Below are 20541 nucleotides of genomic sequence, written 5' to 3'. Positions count from 1 at the left end.
GCAGACAATTAACCTTTTTTGGAAGGTTCAGGTTTTGCTTTCTCTTTTGGAATTTTAGATTCTGTGAATGTATGGAAAAATCAACAGCATATTCAGTGTGATGTTTCATGTACAATAAGTGTTCATATTCAGATAAAACTAATAATTAATTAAAGACCACTTCTTTCTCTTGATATCAACAGATAAAGTTTTAACTTGTGACTAGCAAGAAACAAACACTTATTATCTAGTATAAATACCTTTCTTTACAGAAGCAGGTTTGGGTCTTTCTTTAATAGCTTAACAAATAAAAAATAATGTCAAATAAATGTAACATCCCAAAAAAAAAAAAAAAAAAAAAAACATGAACACGAGTTGTTTTTCACATTTGCATTTAATTACCTTTCTTTGGAGGTTTCTTCTTCTCTTTAATAATTTCAGGCTCTGAAAATCAAGTCAAATCGCATGATAAAATATTTATGCAGAGCTAATGCACATGCTTAAGTAATATAAAATATTCAGAAAGTTTTCTTTATAGGAACCTTCATCTTAATGGATTAGGATGTACAGGATAATATTTCAGAAAATCAATGTTATGAAATTGATTACACTATCAGGATTTCTTACTATTACCCTCCATATTTTTGCCAAAATGTTACATTTAAACATATTATTATTATTATATTACATTATTATTATTATTATATAATTATAACTTATATTATATATATTTTTTAAATTATACTTTTAAGGAATATCAAATACTTAAGGAATGTACCTTTCTTTGGAGGAGCTGGTTTTGCCTTTTTAATATCTTCAGCCGCTAAACATATCAAGGAGAGAATTTATTTCTTTATAGTAAAACGCAGTATGATATGTGAAAAACATATATGTTTAAACTGGACACAGTGTGGTACCTTTCTTTACAGGAGCTGCTTTTTCCTTCTCTTTGACAACTTCATCTTCTGAACGAGATAAAAGATAAAGTAAATCCAACAAATAAAACTTCACCGAATATTATATGTAAACTAAATCTGGCGGTTGCATCTTTCTAATGAACTTATTAAAGAAATCTGAAAATAATATCTTGTTGAACGACAAGCCTATATTTCTCAACAGTCACAAGTTTAGCTGGCTCCTTGGTAACTTCATCCTCTATAAGTGTATCAGTTGAGATTGGAAAATGTATCAAAAATTATTTCCCTCCAAATCTTATCTCTCACATTTTAGGAAGGAAAAAAGGTAAAACTTTACTTAACGCCTTTATGTATAATGCATTATAAGGTATTTATAATGTACGTTATAATGCATTATACCTTTTCATAAATAAACCAAAGTTAAAATGCAGATTCCTTGTTACATCTGAAATTGTTTGTTTGCCATGTGTTTAAATGTATTATACTTTCTAAAGGCGTAACATAAGTATTATAACTGTGGTTACAATTATTCATCATCATCATCATACAATGCATTACAATGTGCATTACAAGGAATAATTAATGCATTAAAAATACTTTTATAATGCATTATATATAAAAGCTTTAAGAAAAGTGTTACTGGACAAAATATTGGTTCTTAGATACAGAGTACTGTACCTTTTTTAGCAGGTGTTGGTTTTACCTTCTCTTCAACAGCTTCAACCTCTGTGCAAGATTCAATCATTTTTCTGATGTGACAACCATTTTATAATATGCATGTTTAACCAATTGCATTCACTTTACCTTTCTTGGAAGGCTCTGGCATAGATTTTTCTTTTGAAACCCCAGGCTCTGTATATCAGTGGATGTTAGCAGTTAGCATCATATAAACATTGGGGGAAAAAAGTACTATTTAAACAAAATCAAACTGCACCTTTCTTAACTGGGGCTGGTTTCATTTTCTCCTTAGTAGCTTCAGTATCTGAAATGATCATAATTGCATGCCTTAGAAAGTAAAGTAACATTAAAAAACCTAACTGTTTGATAGGTATTGATGTCCTATCTTCAGGATATTTTGCCTCTGAGCAATATTTAAGTGTTTTTACCTTTCTTTGAAGGTACCGGTTTGACTTTCTCATCTACAACTGCAGGCTCTACAATTCAAGGAAAACTAAGGGTTAAGCATCCTTAAATTTAAGAAAGGAAAATTACTAAATTTATTTTTTCACAGGAATGGTTGTTGGCTTCTCTTCTGAACAAGATGCAGGTGTATATTTAATCAATATAAATTTTATATACAATATATGAGATTAAATCTTTCCGTCTTTACCTTTCTTGGCAGTTGGTGGTTTTTCTTTCTCCTTAGAAACAACAGGCTCTGAAAATGAGTCCGCAGGCTCAGTCACACACACACAAAAAAAAAGACTTTTAAATGAAATGCTGTGTTACTGTAAGTGCATCATACCTTTCTTCAAAAGGGCCGGTTTAGTTTTGTCCTTGGGAGCTTTTGCCTCTAAATTATTCAAATAAAGAAAGAGAAAAGCATTTAAACTTGCTGATGTGTACCGTTCCTCTGAAACTAAAGTTTTGTTAAGATTTGAATTCAGTAGACCCACAGCTTTAATTCACAGATATCTAAAATTAAGCACCTTTCTTTTCTGGTGCTGGTTTTGCTTTGTCTTCATTTTTTTCAGCACCTGCAAGAAACACAAGAAAATATTACAATAAAAAAAAAAATCATAAAAATAAAAAGAACACTTTTCTGAAAAGCAAGGAAAGACTGCAACAAAGTAACTGTAAACCAATTGTCTCAGCTTTAACTTCAACTTTCAATCTTTGTGAATCCATCATTTTTAAATACCGGTATATGTACAGCGACATTCCAACAAAAGACATAATATTTTTGTGTGACTCAATATACGTAAGTCCAGGGATGTAGGAACAATCTGAAAAGACACATTATACCATAGACACGCACATGTGTCTCTTAAATATTATTAATATAAGATATTTAAAAGCAGGAGTCATACCTTTTTTCATAAGGACAGGTTTTTCTTTCACTTCAGCTGCTAAAGGTTATCAATACATTAAGTTCTTGTTCTCTTCAAAATCAAACGTTAGTTGAAATAGTAGATAATACAATAATGAATTACATAAGAGCATGAATACCTTTTTTAACCTGAGCTGGTATTGCTTTTTCTTTCACTTCTGCAGTATCTGAATGAAATAAATATGAAACTAAATAAATGGAAAAAAAATAATTGCAGCAATTTTACTACACATTGCAAAAGCACTACCTTTCTTTGATGGTTCTGGTTTTGGAGGCTCAGGCTCTACAGTGTGAAGAAAGAGGTGTGTGTTGTATAAATGAGAATGATAGAAAAACACTTCTCAAAAGAATTGGCCTTGCTTTAGTCTTTTTACCTTTCTTCGAGGGCTCTGGTTTGGACTTCTCTTTGGAAAACTCTGGCTCTGTAATTTCATCAACATCAGCAGTTTATGACACAATAAAAAACACTGCATTTAGTTTTGAATGCCATCTATTGTCTGTGGAATGTCATACCTTTCTTTTTGGGAGCTGGTTTTACTTTTTCTACAGCAACGTCAGCTTCTAGAAGCGAATAAAAAAATGTTTCTTTGAGTTCAGCTTATGAAAGAAGTGAAAAATGTACTTGCTCAATGCATATTTTTCAAACATTTTTCAATGCTTAATAAAAATAACCACACTTTTTGCTTTAACAGTTTTGTTTTTGTGAATTCATGTTGCATACTGCATGACATATGTTATATCATAGAAAATACTCAATGAGAAACAGAAAAACAAAAAGAAACAGACCTTTCTTCACAGGTTTAGCTTTTTCCTTAGGAACTTTAGCTGTAATATGAAATAAGACAATATGTCTCAATGAATCTTCAATTGTATTACCAGAGAAATGTACTCTTTTTTTTTTTTTGGGCTTGTATCATCCATGTAGCCCGTATGGATTTTAAAATTGAATAAGGAAAGTTACAGCGTGCTTAACAACCCCAAAGTTATACAGAAAAGGATCTCTAAAAATATGTTTACAAAAGAACATGCAAGCCTGGTACCTTTCTTTGAAGGTGCAGGCTTGACCTTTTCTTTAGTAACCTTAGGTTCTGGGAAGCATTTGAAACAAACTGTTCATTTAAGCAAAACATTATATATGGTAACACACAAATACATATGCATACAAAAAACTACCTTTCTTTACTGGCTTAGCTTTTTCCTTGACAGCATCAGCAGCTAAACAGACAAAATATGTTATCTCTAATTCAAAAAAAATATTTTTAACTATAAATGATAAACTGTTTGATTTTTACAAGGCAAGCATACCTTTTTCTTTAGGAGCTGCTTTTGCCTTTTCCTTGATATCTTTAGTTTTTTTAAAGAAAAAGTGAAATTTGATACTGATGTCTGAGCAAACAATCATCAACACACCATCAATAACAGTGATTGCTAAGCAATAGTTCCCCTAAAAATTTACATTTAATCATCATTCAGAACTATATTATTTACAATATTCGTTGAAACACAAAATGATGTTATGCAGAATGCCAAAGCTAATCTTTCTGACAATTGAAAAAAAAAAAATACCATAAAAGAATCATAAATGTATACCAGACAACTCATTCTGGGTTAATGATTCCATGAAGTCCATTTGTAATAGTTTATCACTAATAGAGTTTATCACTATAATCTAAAATACGTGAATACTTCAGACTGGAAAATACCTTTCTTTCCAGGATGTGGTTTAGGTTTCTCCTTCACAACTTTAGCCTCTTCAAAAGACAAAAACAAGAGTGGCAAATAATTACGTTATTAAGCTTACAGCAAAAAAACAGTCAGTTTTCTAAAAACTGCATCATCGTTATTTCTGAACAAAAGAAAGTATACAAAATTGTAAAAGCTGTTTTCATACGAGAGACATTAGATATGCATTGTGATACCTTTCTTTGAAGGAGCTGTTTTGGCCTTTTCTTTTGTGACTTTAGTCTCTGCAAATGAGTGAAGAACAATTAAGAGAACTTAAATTATAGCACATGTGAAAAATAGAATATGGATGTGAATCATACCTTTCTTTACAGGGGCTGCTTCATCCTTTTCTTTAGAAACAACAACCTCTGAAATGGAGACAAAAGATTTTTTTTAAATGCAATCACAGTCATGTGAAAAAGAAAGTATACCCTTTTAAATTCTATGGTTTTATGTATCATCCAGGACATAATAAAATAATCATCTGGGCCCGTATTCATAAAGAATCTTAATGCAAAGAGTAGCTCCTAGTGACAAAATTCTAAGAATATTCTTAGAAATGTGGGCGTTTACTCTTAAATTTAAAGAAAAAATCCTAGTAAAGAAAAAAGTTATTCAGAAAGCATCTTAACCCTTAAAAGAGGTCTTAAGGTCAAAATTGTTAGGAGCACGGACGAGGACTTTTAAGAGGCTTAAGAGTTTCTTTAGCAGAGGAGAAAAATGGCAGAAAGACGAAGAGGGAGAAGAAATGTGTTGCAGACAATGAATAACAGTGAGTTAATAAGACGCTATAGATTAGATCGTGCAGGGATCATGTTTGTGACAGATCTTATGAGAGACGCGCTAACATCTCCGACACAGCACAGAAATGCCATAGCGCCAGAAATGAAAGTAATCACTACATTACGATATTTGGCAACTGGGAAAATTCCATGTTTGATACATTAAAACCAACATTCAAACCACCACTTAAATAGACATGCCAGCAATCAGTGTAATTGGAAAGAGTGGAACAATTTTTATCATTCTAAGCCAATCAAATACCTTATAGGAAATTAACAGCATGGTAAATAAAATAACAAGGATTTATATACACATATATAATGTGTGTGTGTGTGTGAGAACGGTCAAATAGGAAAAATTACGCATGTAATTTCAAAGTGAAGGCTTAGAATAGACCCTATACTTAAAATCACTTTTTTTTTTCCTTCTTGGACAACCAACCAATCACAGTCTTCAAAAGATTGTGTCATACATAGCAACGGGGTCAACCCCGCCTCCTTACTAAGATGAAAGTTTTTGGCTTTTCCTTACTCAGAGTTGCTCTCAGATCGGTCCCGAATCGCTTTTAAGCTAAGACTCCTACGTAAAAGTTTTTAAGCTAAATTAAGAGTTTTCTTAGAGGATTCTTAGAATCTTTATGAATACGGGCCCTGGTCTTTAGCAGGTCTTAAAATTAGGTAAATAAAACCTCAAATGAACAACAACACATGACTTATTACACCGTGTCATGGTTTATTTAACAAAAATAAAGACAAAATGGAGAATATGTGTGACAAACTAAGTACACCCTATGAATTAATTGCTTTTAGAACCACCTTTAGCATCGATCACTTGAAGTAATCATTTTCTATATGACAGAATCAGTCTCTCACATCGTTGTGGAGGAATTTTGGCCCACTCATCTTTACAACGTTGCTTCAGTTCAACGAGGTTTGAAGGCATTTGTTTATGCACAGCTCCCGCCAAAGGTCCCGCCACAACATTTCAGTTGGGTTGAGGTGGTCTTTGAATGGGCCAGTGCAACACCTTGATTCTTTTCTTTTTCAGTTCCATTCTGTTGTAGATTTGCTGGTGTTCTTGGGATCGTTGTCCTGTTGCATGACCCAAGCTGTAGCTCTAGGACAGATGACCTCACATTTGACTTCAGAATACTTTGGTTAACAGAGAAGTTTATGGTCGACCCAATGACTGTAAGGTAACCAGGTCCTTTGGCTGCAAAACAAGCCCAAAATCATCACCCCTCCATCAGCGTGATGGACAGTTGGTATGAGGTGCTTGTGCTGATATACTGTGTTTAGTTTTCGCCTAACTTGGTGATGTGCATTATGGCCAAACATCTCCACTTTGGTCTCGTCTGTCCAAAGGACATTGTTCCAGAAGTCTTGAGGTTTGTTCAGATGCAACTTTGCAAACCTAAGCCGTGCTGCCATGTTCTTTTTAGAGAGAAGCAGTGTTCTCCTGGCAACCCTTCCAAACATGCAATACTTGTCCCATCTTTTCTAATTGCACTGCCATGAACTTAAACATTTAACATGTTAACTGAGATCTGTAGAGTCTGAGATGTAGCTCTTGGTTTTATTTGCAGTTTCTCTGAGCATTGCACGGTCTGACCTTGGGGTGAATTTGCTGGGACGTCCACTCCTGGGAAGACTGGCAACTTTCTTCAATGTTTTCCACTTGTGAATAATCTTCCTTACAGTAGAATGATGGACTTCAAATGTTTGGAAATGGCCTTGTAACCCTTCTCAGATTGATGGCAGCAACATTTGCTTCTCTAAGATCATTGCTGATGTATTTCCTCCTTGGCATTGTGTTAACACACACCTGAATGCTCCAGATCAGCCAACTGCCAAAACGTCTGCTTTTATAGAGTTGGTCACGCTTGCTGATGATCAATTAATCAAAGACACTTGATCACCAGCGCCTGACTGCTACTTACTCTCTCTCATTCCTATGGAAGCCGTAAGGGTGTACTTAAGTTTGTCACCCATGGCTTATCCATTTTGGCCAAGTTTTTGTTAAATAAACCATGACACGGTGTAACATGTCATGTGTTGTTGTTCATCTAAGGTTGTATTTACCTAATTTTAAGACCTGCTAAAGACCAGGGCCCGTATTCATAAAGATTCTAAGAATCCTCTCAGAAAACTCTTAATTTAGCTTAAAAACTTTTACGTAGGAGTCTTAGCTTAAGAGCAATTCGGGACCGATCTGAGAGCAACTCTGAGTAAGGAAAAGACAAAAACTTTCATCTTAGTGAGGAGGCGGGGTTGACCCCGTTGCTATGTATGACACAATCTTTTGAAGACTATGATTGGTTGGTTGTCCAAGAAGGGAAAAAAAAGTGATTTTAAGTATAGGGTCTATTCTAAGCCTTCACTTTGAAATTACATGCGTAATTTTTCCTATTTGACCGTTCTCACACACACACACACACACACACACACACACACACACACACACACACACACTCACACACACATTATATATGTGTATATAAATCCTTTTTATTTTTATTTACCATGGTATGGTAATAATGTATATCATGCATGCTGTTAATTTCCTATAAGGTATTTGCTTGGCTTAGAATGATAAAAATTGTTTCACTCTTTACAATTACACTGATTGCTGGCATGTCTATTTAAGTAGTGGTTTGAATGTTGGTTTTAATGTATCAAACATGGAATTTTCCCAGCTGCCAAATATCGTAATGTAGTGATTACTTTCATTTCTGGCGCTATGGCATTTCTGTGCTGTGTCGGAGATGTTAGCGTGTCTCTAATAAGATCAGTCACAAACATGATCCCTGCACGATCTAATATATAGTGTCTTATTAACTCACTGTCATCCATTGTCTGCAACACATTTCTTCTCCCTCTTCGTCTTTCTGCCATTTTCTCCTCTGCTAAAGAAACTCTTAAGCCTCTTAAAAGTCCTCGTCCGTGCTCCTAACAATTTTGACCTTAAGACCTCTTTTAAGGGTTAAGATGCTTTCTGAATTACTTTTTTCTTTACTAGGATTTTTCCTTTAATTTTAAGAGTAAACGCCCACATTTCTAAGAATTTTCTTAGAATTGTGTCACTAGGAGCTACTCTTTGCATTAAGATTCTTTATGAATACGGGCCCAGATGATTTTTTATTATGTCCTAAAACATAAAACCATAGAATTCAAAAGGGTGTCCTTTCTGTTACACATGACTGTATATGGTGTTGTATTAGACAGTATTATAGATAATATACAAACTGTACAATGGTAGTGCGCTGTGCATAATGTACTTCAATTATGAATTTGATTTATGTGTGTTTAGTAAAGCAAGAACATACAACACAATACCTTTCTTAGATGGTGCTGTTTTGGTCTCTTTTTTGGCCACTTTAGCTTCTGTAAATAAACATTTACATTTATTTCCTGTTAATTTAAATTTAACAAAACAGAAAATCACTTACCACATAAGATACATACCTTTCTTTACTGCTTTGGTTTTGTCCTTGGCAATCTCAACATCTATGATACAATAGATATTAATGCAGTTGTGGATGAACTGGCTGTTATAGACATACACATAAAACACATCCCAGATATGCAAAGATCTCTCAACCACCAGAACTGAGCTTTCAGGTCACCCCCTGGTTACTGTCTGTTAGTAGCTGGTATGGAAATACTATATCTGATGCTTTGAATCTTTTTTACCTTTGGTTTTGGCCATCTTCTTAGTAACATCATCTGAAAGACAACATAGGGATTGAGGGAATGAGAGAAACAGTGGATTGATTGTGTTGTGTTGAAAATAATCACAGAATGTGTTGAATACCTTTCTTAGCTGGTTTAACCTTTTTCTCAGGTCCTGTGCAGATGAAATTGTTCACATTACATATCATTTTGTAATATTACATTTTGTAAACATTTTTGGTGTTTTCTCTTTAGAATCAGACAGCTTTGTAAAGGGCAATTCACACTAAACCAGCAGATGCTAACCAACGGCAACAGACACTTGGTTGGGTTTTTTCAGACCAGTGTGTTTACCCCTATCGCCATCTGTTGCTGATGGTCGGTCGATTGCCGATTGAACATGTTTAATCAGCGTTTGTTGGGTCTTGGAACTTCTGAGAAGTGATAAACTGTAATTTGCTGATTGTCCGTGTTAGTCAGCATTTGTCTGTGCAGTGTGAATTGGCCTTACATGTGACATTAAATGATCCATGACACTCCATATAAAAACTACTGCAGCAATACATCCTATAATTATTTTTTAAAAAAGGTCAAATATTGAAAATATCCTAATGGGCTATAGCTGCAATATATAGTGGTTTTTTGTTTGTTTTGTTTTTTACATTACATTAACCCTCAGACAATGTAATGAAGAAAGAGAGCTTTATTTATCTATTCTACTGGTGTTAGTACATCATTTATGTACCCGATTTTTTCTTTCTTAGAGGGGGTTCCTCATCCACTTTAGTCACCTTGACCTTTTTGTCAAGTTTTTTCTTGATGTCCTTTTCTAGAACACATAATATACATAGTACAAGTACATCATCTTTTGAACAGGTGCAGGGTTTTACATCTAATCTATAAAAGGAGTACATCTTGATCGTAGCAGAATCTAGACTTTGTGTACAATCTAGATGTGGATGTTGAGCTTTTTACATATGAGAAGTGAAATGGATAAGTTAAATATGTTTTATCAGTCTTACCTGTTGGTTCTTGAGTCTTGTCCACTTTGGATTTTTGTTTTCTTTTAGCCTTTTCTATCTCCTTTTTGTCATGTTCTTTTTCTTTTTTCCTGACTTTTTCTACTGTTATGTTTATTTGTTGTAGTGTTATCTCTTCCTCTTCCTCTTCACCTTCACCCTTCTTTTCCCTCATATCTGGAATAAAAGAGAAAAGATCATGCGTCACATTTTTCTCATAAATTGCCGTTTTCCTTCTGCACAAGCACTATATTTTACGGTGTGCAAGCACTGAAGAAAACAACAAACCATTCACCTTGAATGATTTTGTATATGTCCTCTCTAGCTTTTTTCTCTTTGGCTTCTTTCACTTGTTCAAGAACTGAAATCACGAGTAAATGTTAAATGAGAGTTACATGTTTTTAACATCCATATGATTAATGAACAATGAGAATTAGTGCATGAATTAGTGCACTGTAAGTGTGTCAACATTAATAGTACTTGTAAGCAGCAAAGTGGTTGTCAGCCATGTTATTGCGTTAGATGGCTAAATGAAATGAATAATGTATAATGGATGAGTTAAATAATTAATTCTCTTAATGGAACCATTTAGGTAAGCAAAATAAACGGCTTTGTAATAATTATATGCAGTTTTTTTTAGTTATAGTTGCATTTATGTGCTTTAATCAGCTTTAATACAAAAATATATTCTACACAATACTTAATAAACAAGACTGTATTTTTCCTAATGATTTGATCTATCTATGTACAACAACGGAGCCTGTTAGTGAATCCTCCAGCAGCTTTACTCCTCTTTTAAGTATCTTTCCAGAAACAGAGGTGAACTAAAAGCAACAGTGAATGCAATTTCATCTTCATCCATCAATTTGTTGTTCTTCTCAGTCAAAATTGTAAGATACTAGAGATAACACAGTGTTTTTCAGAATATATGCAATATCAAACAGTCAAAAGAGCGCTATTGCACTGAATATCACTGCAAAATACAGACATATAGCTTGCAACTGTTGTGTTCAAGAAAAAATTAAGTTAATATAGAGTACAGTTATTGATATTTTTAGATGCATTATGGAAATCTATGTAATTTGTATGGTCAACAAAAACAGTTTAGTTACAATGATGTGAACCACAGAATTCAAACATTACTTTAAACACTGCTTGGCCAGTCAAATTATTGGACCAGAACTATTGTAAATTTTGGTTCTTTTGATGACTTTTCAATTATCTTAAAAGGATATTCACACAAAACTGAAAATTCTGTCATCATTTACTCATCTTCAATTTGTTCCAAACCTGTATGAGTTTCTTTCTTCTGCTGAACACAAAGGAAGGTAATTTGAAGAATATGGGGAACCAAACAGTAGATGGGCCCCATTGACTTTATAAAGAAAATACTATGCAAGTCAATTGCTATCGTCAACTGTTTGGTTACCGACATTCTTCAAAATATCTTCCTTTGTGTTCGGCAGAATAAATAAATGCATACAGGTTTGGAAAAACTTGAGGGTCAGTATATGATGACAAAATTTAAATTTCTAGGTGACCTAGCCTTTCCCTTTAAATATCACATTATTTATACAACTGCAGTTAATACATTATTTTAGGGTGCAGTTATAAGAGGAATAGGAAAGCATATTTATAAATAAGTTAGGATATCAGCTAACAATGATTTTTAAACAAACAAAATAATAATAATAATGAACATCCTGTTTATTTTAGTGATTAATTTTCCATTGGTAAGTGATTTAAAATTAGTTTTTAAGATCATCTATTGAGATATTGGTTTCCACCTATCAACTATCACTTTTTCCTATTTGTTAATTATACAAAATTGTTCGATACCTTTGTCAGACTCTTCATGAAGATCCTTGTGTGCTTCTTGGTCGTCTGATGCAATGGAATGACTTTCAGATTTTTTTCTCCTGCTCAGGCCTCTTTTTGTGACATCTCTCTTCCTGTCGTTGTTATTGTTATTTTCATCATCTCTGTCGGTGACATTGTGTTGGACAGTAAGAAGGACAAGCTCCTCTTCGTCATCATGGTCATCTTCACCAGCAGTGATAGTTTGATCAGACTCTTCAATCTCCTCCTTTAAAACCTCAACCTCATCTTCATCTACCTCATTCTCCAGGTCCTTTGTACTCTTTTCAGCATCATCCTCATTGGCTTCCACTTCTAAACCAACCTTACCATTGACTTTATCATGATCATCAAGTTCTGCCATTTCCTCCTTTTCCTTCAAACGTATGGTATCTGGAGTAGCTTCAGCCAATTCAGGTGGCTGATCTTCTTGTCCCTCTTTTTCATCTGTTTCAGGTTCTTCTTCCTCATCTATGACATCAGAAGTGTCTTTAACCATTTCAGATTCTTCATCCTCCTGGGGATGAACACTGGGGACATCATAAACTTCCTTTACATCTGTATTATCTGATTCAATTTTGTTTGTAACATCAGAACGATCTTCTGCTGTTTTGATTGCTGGTTCTTTAGTTGTTTCTTTCTCCTCTGTAACTGCATTATCTGAGGAATCCTCAATGTCTTCTGTCACATTTGTAGCATCAGAGGATATTTCAGTTGATTCATCCTCTGCAAAATCAGAGATATCTTCAATCTTTTCAGTTGATGTTTCCTCCTCTGTAACAACATCTGAAATATCATCACTGTACTTCACATCTAAAGCATCAGAGGTAATTTTGGTTGATTCATCCGCTGCAAAATCAGAAATATCTTCAATCTTTTCAGTTGATGTTTCCTCATCTATGACATCTGGCATATCAGAAGGTTCCACCTCTGTAACATCTCCAATATCTTCAACTGTTTCAGTAAATTCTTCCTCCACTGTAACAACATCTGAGGTATCGCCAAGGTCTTTCACATCTGTAGCATCTGAGGTATCGTCAAGGTCTTTCACATTTGTAGCATCAGAGGTAATTTCAATTGATTCATCCTCTGCAAAATCAGAGATATCTTCAATCTTTTCAGTTGATGTTTCCTCATCTATGACATCTGGCATATCAGAAGGTTCCACCTCTGTAACATCTGCAATATCTTCAACCGTTTCAGTAAATTCTTCCTCCACTGTAACAACATCTGAGGTATCGCCAAGGTCTTTCACATCTGTAGCATCTGAGGTATCGTCAAGGTCTTTCACATTTGTAGCATCAGAGGTAATTTCAATTGATTCATCCTCTGCAAAATCAGAGATATCTTCAATCTTTTCAGTTGATGTTTCCTCATCTATGACATCTGGCATATCAGAAGGTTCCACCTCTGTAACATCTGCAATATCTTCAACAATTTCAGTAACTTCTTCCTCCTCTGTAACAACATCTGAAATATCGTCATTGTCCATCACATCTAAAGCATCAGAGGTGATTTCGGTTGATTCATCTGCTGCAAAATCAGAGATATCTTCAATCTTTTCAGTTGCTGTTTCATCATCTATAACTTCAGGAAAATACGAAGGTTTCTCGTCTGTAACATCTACAATATCTTCAACTTCAACCTCCGTGACATCGGAGGACATTTCAGCGTCTTCAACTGTGATATCAGTGTGGTCCTCAGCCGTTTCTTCTTCCTCGCTAACGTCCAAGGTAGCTTGAGCTTTTTCAGTTTTATCTTCAGCAGCTTCCACCTCACCATGTTCCTCCTCAACCTCTTTCAGTTCCTGTTTAGTGCTGTCAGTCTCCTTCACTGTGGATCTCATAGCAATGTAGGCAGCATAGGTAGGGTCCTGTTTTTTGCCTAGTATTTCTGCAACTGTTTCATGAAGTCATTTTTCAATTCAGGTTTATGACAGAATTGAGCTCAATTTGCAGATAAAAACACATTTAGCAATTTACGTTCGAGACATTACAGGTTGTTCTGATTGGAAATTTGGTTACACTCATTACATCACATTGATGACCGTGACAGTATGCACATGTTGCACCCTGACAAAAAACTTCAGTTGAACCATTTCTAGCCCTTTCTTCAAAACTCAATACTTATATTTTGTGACTCTTTTTAACATTTAGATTTATGAATTTTTTAGACGCTTTTATCGAACGTGACTTGCATTGCATTCAAGGTATACATTTTTTTCAGTTCAGGAGTTCAGCGCAGCAACTCCAAATTAAAATTATTTCTCTCCACAACCTCAGCTTAAAATCTCAGGGCATTAATATTGTGAGTGTCACAATATTCTTGCAACATGTGCCATACCAGTGGTGGTAAGAACTCCTACATGCTTTATGTTTGTGAATATCAACTGACGAATGTATCACAGAAGGTTAGACGTCGCACTACACCGCAAGAAGGGGGGGCAGGAAATCAAACAGCAAGAAATGCATTTGACATAAAACTTTTTATTTTTGTATTTGGTAAATATGTCATGCACCTCCTTTTAAAACATTCTCGAGAAAGTAAATGCAAGCACTTTTACATAATATAAAGTACATAATATGAAGTACTGTGTGAGAGAGAGTGCAGGACATTAACATTCACACTATATACAGACATATAAATGACAATCATCCCTGTATGCAGTCATGCAGGACCTTTTCATGCGCCATATTACATAACTTATAACACTGGTTTCTAAACGCTCCAATAAATGGACGAAAACATGGTAAGACACAACAAAACTCTGCATAAAGATGAATGTATACGGGATGACGACAAGTCAGGAAACAATATAATTTTAGTCAATTCAAGATCTTGCATATGTTACATAAAAAACACCTTTTCACATGCTCTCGTTCCTTTCCAAATTAAAAGTCCTGTTTATTAAGTTTTTCAATGCTGATTTAGTAGTGATCAGGTTTGAGTCCTAAAGTTAGTTTTGATGTTAATCTATAGCTTTTATGTAAATTAAAGAATGTGCAGTTACTAACCTTTTTCCATAGGTGGCAGAAATTCTCCTGGAGAAGATTTAGGAATATTGTTTGTTAAAAAAAAAAAAATATATATATATATATATATATATATATAGCCTATATATTTTTTTAATTTTTTTTTAACAGGAAGTCTTGCTGACATCTGGGAACTCACCCATTGTCAAAGCAAAGAAACCTTGTAATGCAACATGCAACTTTATGTTTCAACACAACAGATGGCAATAGAGAGGCCGAAGTTTCATAGTGCAGCAACAAGTGAATAAATACTGACACAAACCTTTTCGTCTTATTACTTGTGGCGTTTCATCTGAAACAGAGAACAATAGGGATACTTAAAGAGAAATTAATTTTTTAGATACAAGCATAGAATTGCGATATACTTAATAATATGGATACCTTTGTCTTCCATGAGCATGTTTGAGAGGTAGGCCAGCAACATATCCCTCCTGTCAGTAAACTCCTCAACAGTGTCTGTGACAACTTTCATGGGATCAAAGCTAATGTCAGAAACACCAGCTGGGGAAAAGACATAATATAACACAAATTAAAATTGTGTTGACAAAAAACACAGATCAAATGTTTTGAGCTGATAAATGAACAATACCTTCGTCCCCTGCAAAGAGACTGGAGAGGTAATTAGAGACAGTGTTCTTTACGTCTGTGGCCTCCTCTACAACAATTTCAGCCAGTTCCGTGGGATCAGTGCTCATTTTGGGAAACCAAGCTGAAATATTGAAAAGGTGCATTTATTTGATCTTTATACATACATATACATACATATATATACAGTATATATATACATACATAACCATTCAAAAGTTTGGGGTCAGAAAGAGTTTTTAAAGAAGTCTCTTATGCTCACCAAGACTGCATTTATTTAAATAAAATACAGTAAAAACTGTAATATTGCGAAATATTATAAAATTTTTAAAAATTACTTCTTTTTTTTGTATATTTTAAAATGTAATTTATTTCTGTGAATTTTCAGCATCATTACTCCAGTCTTCAGTGTCACACGATCCTTCATAAATCATTCTAATATGCTGATTTGATGCTCAAGAAACATTACTTATCACGGTTGAAAACATTTGTGCAGCTTATGCATATAAAAAAACATCTTACTGACCCAAAATTTTCGAACAGTAGAGTAGATTATATCACTTAATGTCTAAAATAATGTGAGAATACCTTCAAGGTTTCCGAATATGGTTGAAAAAATGGTCCTGATCCAACTTAAAACTTGCAGAACTGCTTCACTCGCCATGTCTGTTGGATAAATGATCACTACACCCAGGACGTCTATAAAGCATGGAAAGCATTAAAAAGAAATCAGTGATTGGCATGAGCAGCTGAAATCATGGTTCATTGAAACACTCCAATTTGACTAATTATGTCTTTATGAATGGAATCAGTGGCAATTTCAAATGTTGATTGAAACATGTACTGAGTTAGAGCACATCATGAGGTTTTGATTGCATGTCAGCCCTCAGAACAACAACAACAATGTAGGTACCTTCAAAAAAGTGGAATAAGTATCCCACCGCGGATCTGATCCATTCTGTAACCTCATCCAATACAGTGCCACCAAGTTTCACTGTTTCAGTGATGCCTGTATCCCCTGATTTAAAAAATTAATTGTTTTATTGAACAATCCAACCAATTGCTGAGGATCAGTGCTTATTTTGGGAATTCACACTGGAATATTGACAAGATGCACCTTAGCCTATAGATGATTTAGATATTATGAGTGTATAGGCTATATAGAATAATGAGAAGAATCAATGTTGGTGCTTTGCGGTACCTTCAGTGCCCCCGAACATGGTTGAAAGATACTGAGTAATGGTCTTGATCCCACTTAAAATTTGCACAACAGCTCGACTGACCATATCCACTGGAGCAAGCAATATATTCAGGATGTCTATGCAGCATGGAAAGCATTAAACAGACAATGAATGGTGCATCTGGCATGCTCAAATATAACTAATAATTTATTTTTACCATGTTCTTGAGTTATTGCACACGAGTCTCTGATTGCATGTCAGCTTCAAAAACAACAACAACCACATATTTCAGCACGATCAGTAATGCAAGTACCTTCAAATAAGTGGAATAAGTAGCCCACTGGCGATCTGATCCATTCTGTAACCTCATCTAATACAGTGCCACTATATTTCACTGTTTCAGTGACTACTGTATCTCCTGTAAGGAAAACAACATATTAAATATAACATAAGCCTATGCTAAATAAATATTGTTTTAAACTGCTTATGAATAATAAAAGGCTATAAATGAATATATTTACATACCATCGGCACTAAATATTCCTGTCAGATAAGAAACAGATGAATCAGCAGCTAAATTAATAGCTTTCTGCGGATTGAATATTATTTCTGTGATGGAGAGTCAATTGGAGTATTCCAAATAGAAGAGGAGATAATGGCATAAAAAAATACATTTTTTGAAAACAACAACAAATATATATATATATATATATATATATATATATATATATATATATATATATATATATATATATATATATATATATATATATAATATTTATCAAAGGATTGGCTGAGTCAAAAATGCAAATTCTGTCATTATTTACTCACCTCATGTCTTCAAAACCAGATTTTATTCTTCCACAAAACAAGTTTACTCGTTTGCATGCAATTACAATGAAATTGGCTTTCAAACAAGCATCATAAAAGTATCAAAAAGTAGTGAATATGACTCCCGCGCTATATTTCAAGCCAAATTAAATGTTTGTGTGAGGAAGAGATCAAAATCAAAGTCCTTATTCTCTGGCTTCCGCCTCATTTCGCTCTCATTCATTGGCGCGTACACGTGACAAGGCCCAAGGCCGCTTCATGAATGAATCATTTGAATATTTTTTAGCGAATCGGTTGAAACGGTCTGAATCGTTCGCGAATCCGAATGATGTGATGCTCGTGTTTAAGATTAAACTGTGTGTGAATAATGACGGTCTGTTTTCCACACAAAACAACTATATACCTTTAGAAGACTTTAAATATAGCACGCTAGTCATTTAGACTACTTGTATGATGAGCTTTAATTGTTTTGCACTCTTTTTTGAGGACTGAAAGCTTTAGCCATTGTAATTGCACTGAAAGGAATAGGCTAAACTATTCCATCAGTAACAAATTACTAAATTTAAAAATCTGAAAATTATAGCTACTAAAAGAAACTAGTTGTGCACTATGAAATCATACCATGAGCATCATTAAACATATCATTCATGTGGTTTATCTTGTTTTCAATGCCTTCAATGGCCTTGTTCACTGCTAACACTGGGTCAGAACCAAACTCCTCGATGCCTAGAGGAAAACAGTTTACAGTGAAGCCAACAAATCAAATACCAGCACAAGTAAATAAAATAGGAATTGTGAAAATTATTTTAAACTCACTTGCAATCTGATCATCACTGACAAAGTCGAACATGACAACACCTGCTATTGACCAAGAGATCAGAAGTGTGAGGATGACAACCCATTGTGCCGGGCGATTCATGATTCGTAAAACTCCATGGCTCCGGGCCGTAAGAGAGGCTGGATGCACTGCCCTAGCCGGAGCATCTACAGCAGTGGGAGGGATGGACTTCACTGGACCTGGAGTCACATGCATGAATTTTACACATATACCATGGTCTATAAAGCAAATGTTGGAAAAACTTGCTCCTGAATGGACTGAATTCTCCTGAATTCACACAGGAGAAAATGTTACCCATTGGTTGCTTGCTAAATGCCTATTGTATTAATCTATTCTATTGACTATGTCTACATATTTTTTCATTTCTATATAAATACAGAACCATAATGTCGAACTGATATTTGTTGCAGCTGTTCTCTTACATTAAGTGCAGTCTAGACACTTCTCCATCTTGTGTTATTTTCTCCCTGCTGCTTGAGTTTAATGACATCATGAACTAAACAAAGAAACTATCTAACCAAAAGTCTTAATATTGTAACTGTCATTGCAAATATCAACCATGTTTGCTAGATTCACCAAAAAATGACACACTAAGTTCAAAAGTTTGGGGTTAGTATGATTTTTGAAAGAAGTCTTTACGCTCACCAAGGCTGTATTCATTTTATAAAAAATACAATAAAATCAGTAATATTGTGAAATATTATTAAATTACAGTTTTTTCAGCATCATGATCCAGACCTTAGTGTCACATGATCCTTCAGAAATCATACTAATATGCAGATTTTCTGCTCAAGAAACATTTCTTATTATTATGAATGTTGCAAACAGTTGTGCTGCTTTGTTGTTGTTTTTTTTTTAAATGTATAGGATTTCTTTGATAAATAGAAAGTTTGAAAGAACAGCATTTATTTGAAATATATATATATATATTTTATGGTATTAAATATGTCCTTACTGTCACTTTTGATCAATTTAAAGCATCCTTGTTGAATAAATTGTATTAATTTCTTTGAAAAAATATATCTATAAATATAAAATCTTTGAACTTTGGTGAATGTGTGTTTGCATGCTCTGCACAAAACCTATTTTTTAAATCACCAATAAAGTTCATAAATCTAAATAAATCTACACACTTCAAAGGATATGAATGAGTTCATTATAGACTTCTCTGTATTAGTCTTGAAATGTTCTGAGCTACATAAATGCCATGAGTACAGCAAATTTGTTTCAACAGATCAAAACATTAAGATCACAACTGAGCTGTTAGTTCAGTTTTATATAGCATCACAACAGCATTTATTGTGGTTCAGTGTTTTATTATTCCATGTTTTATTATTCTGATTTCTGAAATATTATAATATGTATTTTTGTGTATTTTTATTTGTTAAACTCTGTCATTCTAATGCAAGAGATCATGAGTACAAAACCTGCAGTACCTTTAGTTGCCTGAGCCATGGTGTAGTTCTGGTGGTTCTTCGGCTGAATGTCCTTTGATTTTGCTTGTGTAATCTTATTTTGCGGGTTTCACCCAGTTGATGTTAAATCCAACTCATTAAATGATGTTCCTCTTTGTTGTCCCATCCAATCCAGGGGTGAAACCTCACAATCTTGTGAGAAAAGTGGGATGAGGGTTTTCAAAGTGTCGGATTTGGGATCATGGCTGTGGGAGAATGGGATGTTAGGTCAGGGACGTAAACAGGGGAGTTCAGGCTCAGGCAGGGGGCGCAGCAAATAGGTGCTGGTAATTTAGCCCATGTTATTGGTGCCTCACATGGGTGTGGGACGGGAAAAGTGCTGGGGTGCTTCAGGGTAACCTTATCCATTGCAAGCCTGGTTTATTCTTAGACAGTGTAGGGTTTACCAGCTGCACTCTCTCTTGCCTTTTTAGGCGGTAGGGGGTGTGAACTACAGGGAGCAAAAGAAAAGTTGACAGTTGCATGTTCACAGACTGTAAAGTCATTGCTTTTTGGTATTTCACAACATATCATTCATTTAATGCATGTGCCATCAACGACATCGCTGCATAGTATGTAATATTGCGTCTCTACAGTAATTTACCCAATAATTTGTTTC

At 34.4% G+C, this 20541-nt stretch overlaps 1 protein-coding gene across 1 annotated transcript in view; it reads right to left on the bottom strand.

The window, feature by feature from the left end:
- LOC309479186 (uncharacterized protein) overlaps window positions 1-20224 on the bottom strand; it is a 43484-nt gene extending 23260 nt beyond the window's left edge. The window contains exons 1-44 of the mRNA XM_082143141.1: window positions 19905-20224; window positions 18447-18647; window positions 18252-18356; window positions 17325-17342; window positions 17113-17217; window positions 16820-16936; window positions 16532-16636; window positions 16207-16317; window positions 15623-15742; window positions 15415-15534; window positions 15296-15325; window positions 15016-15042; window positions 11984-13900; window positions 10440-10505; window positions 10148-10321; window positions 9871-9954; window positions 9268-9300; window positions 9147-9179; window positions 8919-8960; window positions 8790-8837; window positions 4992-5039; window positions 4866-4913; window positions 4650-4697; window positions 4252-4290; window positions 4120-4161; window positions 3987-4034; window positions 3733-3771; window positions 3460-3507; window positions 3321-3368; window positions 3194-3229; window positions 3066-3113; window positions 2927-2965; window positions 2546-2593; window positions 2362-2409; window positions 2227-2274; window positions 2003-2050; window positions 1831-1878; window positions 1701-1748; window positions 1575-1622; window positions 897-944; window positions 758-802; window positions 382-423; window positions 240-278; window positions 14-61 (exon numbers count right to left, since the gene is read on the bottom strand). Coding sequence (XP_081999267.1) covers window positions 14-61; window positions 240-278; window positions 382-423; window positions 758-802; window positions 897-944; window positions 1575-1622; window positions 1701-1748; window positions 1831-1878; window positions 2003-2050; window positions 2227-2274; window positions 2362-2409; window positions 2546-2593; window positions 2927-2965; window positions 3066-3113; window positions 3194-3229; window positions 3321-3368; window positions 3460-3507; window positions 3733-3771; window positions 3987-4034; window positions 4120-4161; window positions 4252-4290; window positions 4650-4697; window positions 4866-4913; window positions 4992-5039; window positions 8790-8837; window positions 8919-8960; window positions 9147-9179; window positions 9268-9300; window positions 9871-9954; window positions 10148-10321; window positions 10440-10505; window positions 11984-13900; window positions 15016-15042; window positions 15296-15325; window positions 15415-15534; window positions 15623-15742; window positions 16207-16317; window positions 16532-16636; window positions 16820-16936; window positions 17113-17217; window positions 17325-17342; window positions 18252-18356; window positions 18447-18647; window positions 19905-19923 — 4564 coding nt within the window. The 5' untranslated portion in view covers window positions 19924-20224. The remainder of the gene's footprint in view (window positions 1-13; window positions 62-239; window positions 279-381; window positions 424-757; window positions 803-896; window positions 945-1574; window positions 1623-1700; window positions 1749-1830; window positions 1879-2002; window positions 2051-2226; window positions 2275-2361; window positions 2410-2545; window positions 2594-2926; window positions 2966-3065; window positions 3114-3193; window positions 3230-3320; window positions 3369-3459; window positions 3508-3732; window positions 3772-3986; window positions 4035-4119; window positions 4162-4251; window positions 4291-4649; window positions 4698-4865; window positions 4914-4991; window positions 5040-8789; window positions 8838-8918; window positions 8961-9146; window positions 9180-9267; window positions 9301-9870; window positions 9955-10147; window positions 10322-10439; window positions 10506-11983; window positions 13901-15015; window positions 15043-15295; window positions 15326-15414; window positions 15535-15622; window positions 15743-16206; window positions 16318-16531; window positions 16637-16819; window positions 16937-17112; window positions 17218-17324; window positions 17343-18251; window positions 18357-18446; window positions 18648-19904) is intronic.
- Between the last annotated feature and the right edge of the window lie 317 nt (window positions 20225-20541).

This window comes from Leuciscus leuciscus, assembly GCF_965113295.1.
Source record: "Leuciscus leuciscus genome assembly, chromosome: 17".
Classification (NCBI taxonomy): Eukaryota; Metazoa; Chordata; class Actinopteri; order Cypriniformes; family Leuciscidae; genus Leuciscus; species Leuciscus leuciscus.
The sequence above is the reverse complement of the archived record's forward strand: the minus strand, read 5'-3'. Positions and strand labels throughout refer to the sequence as shown.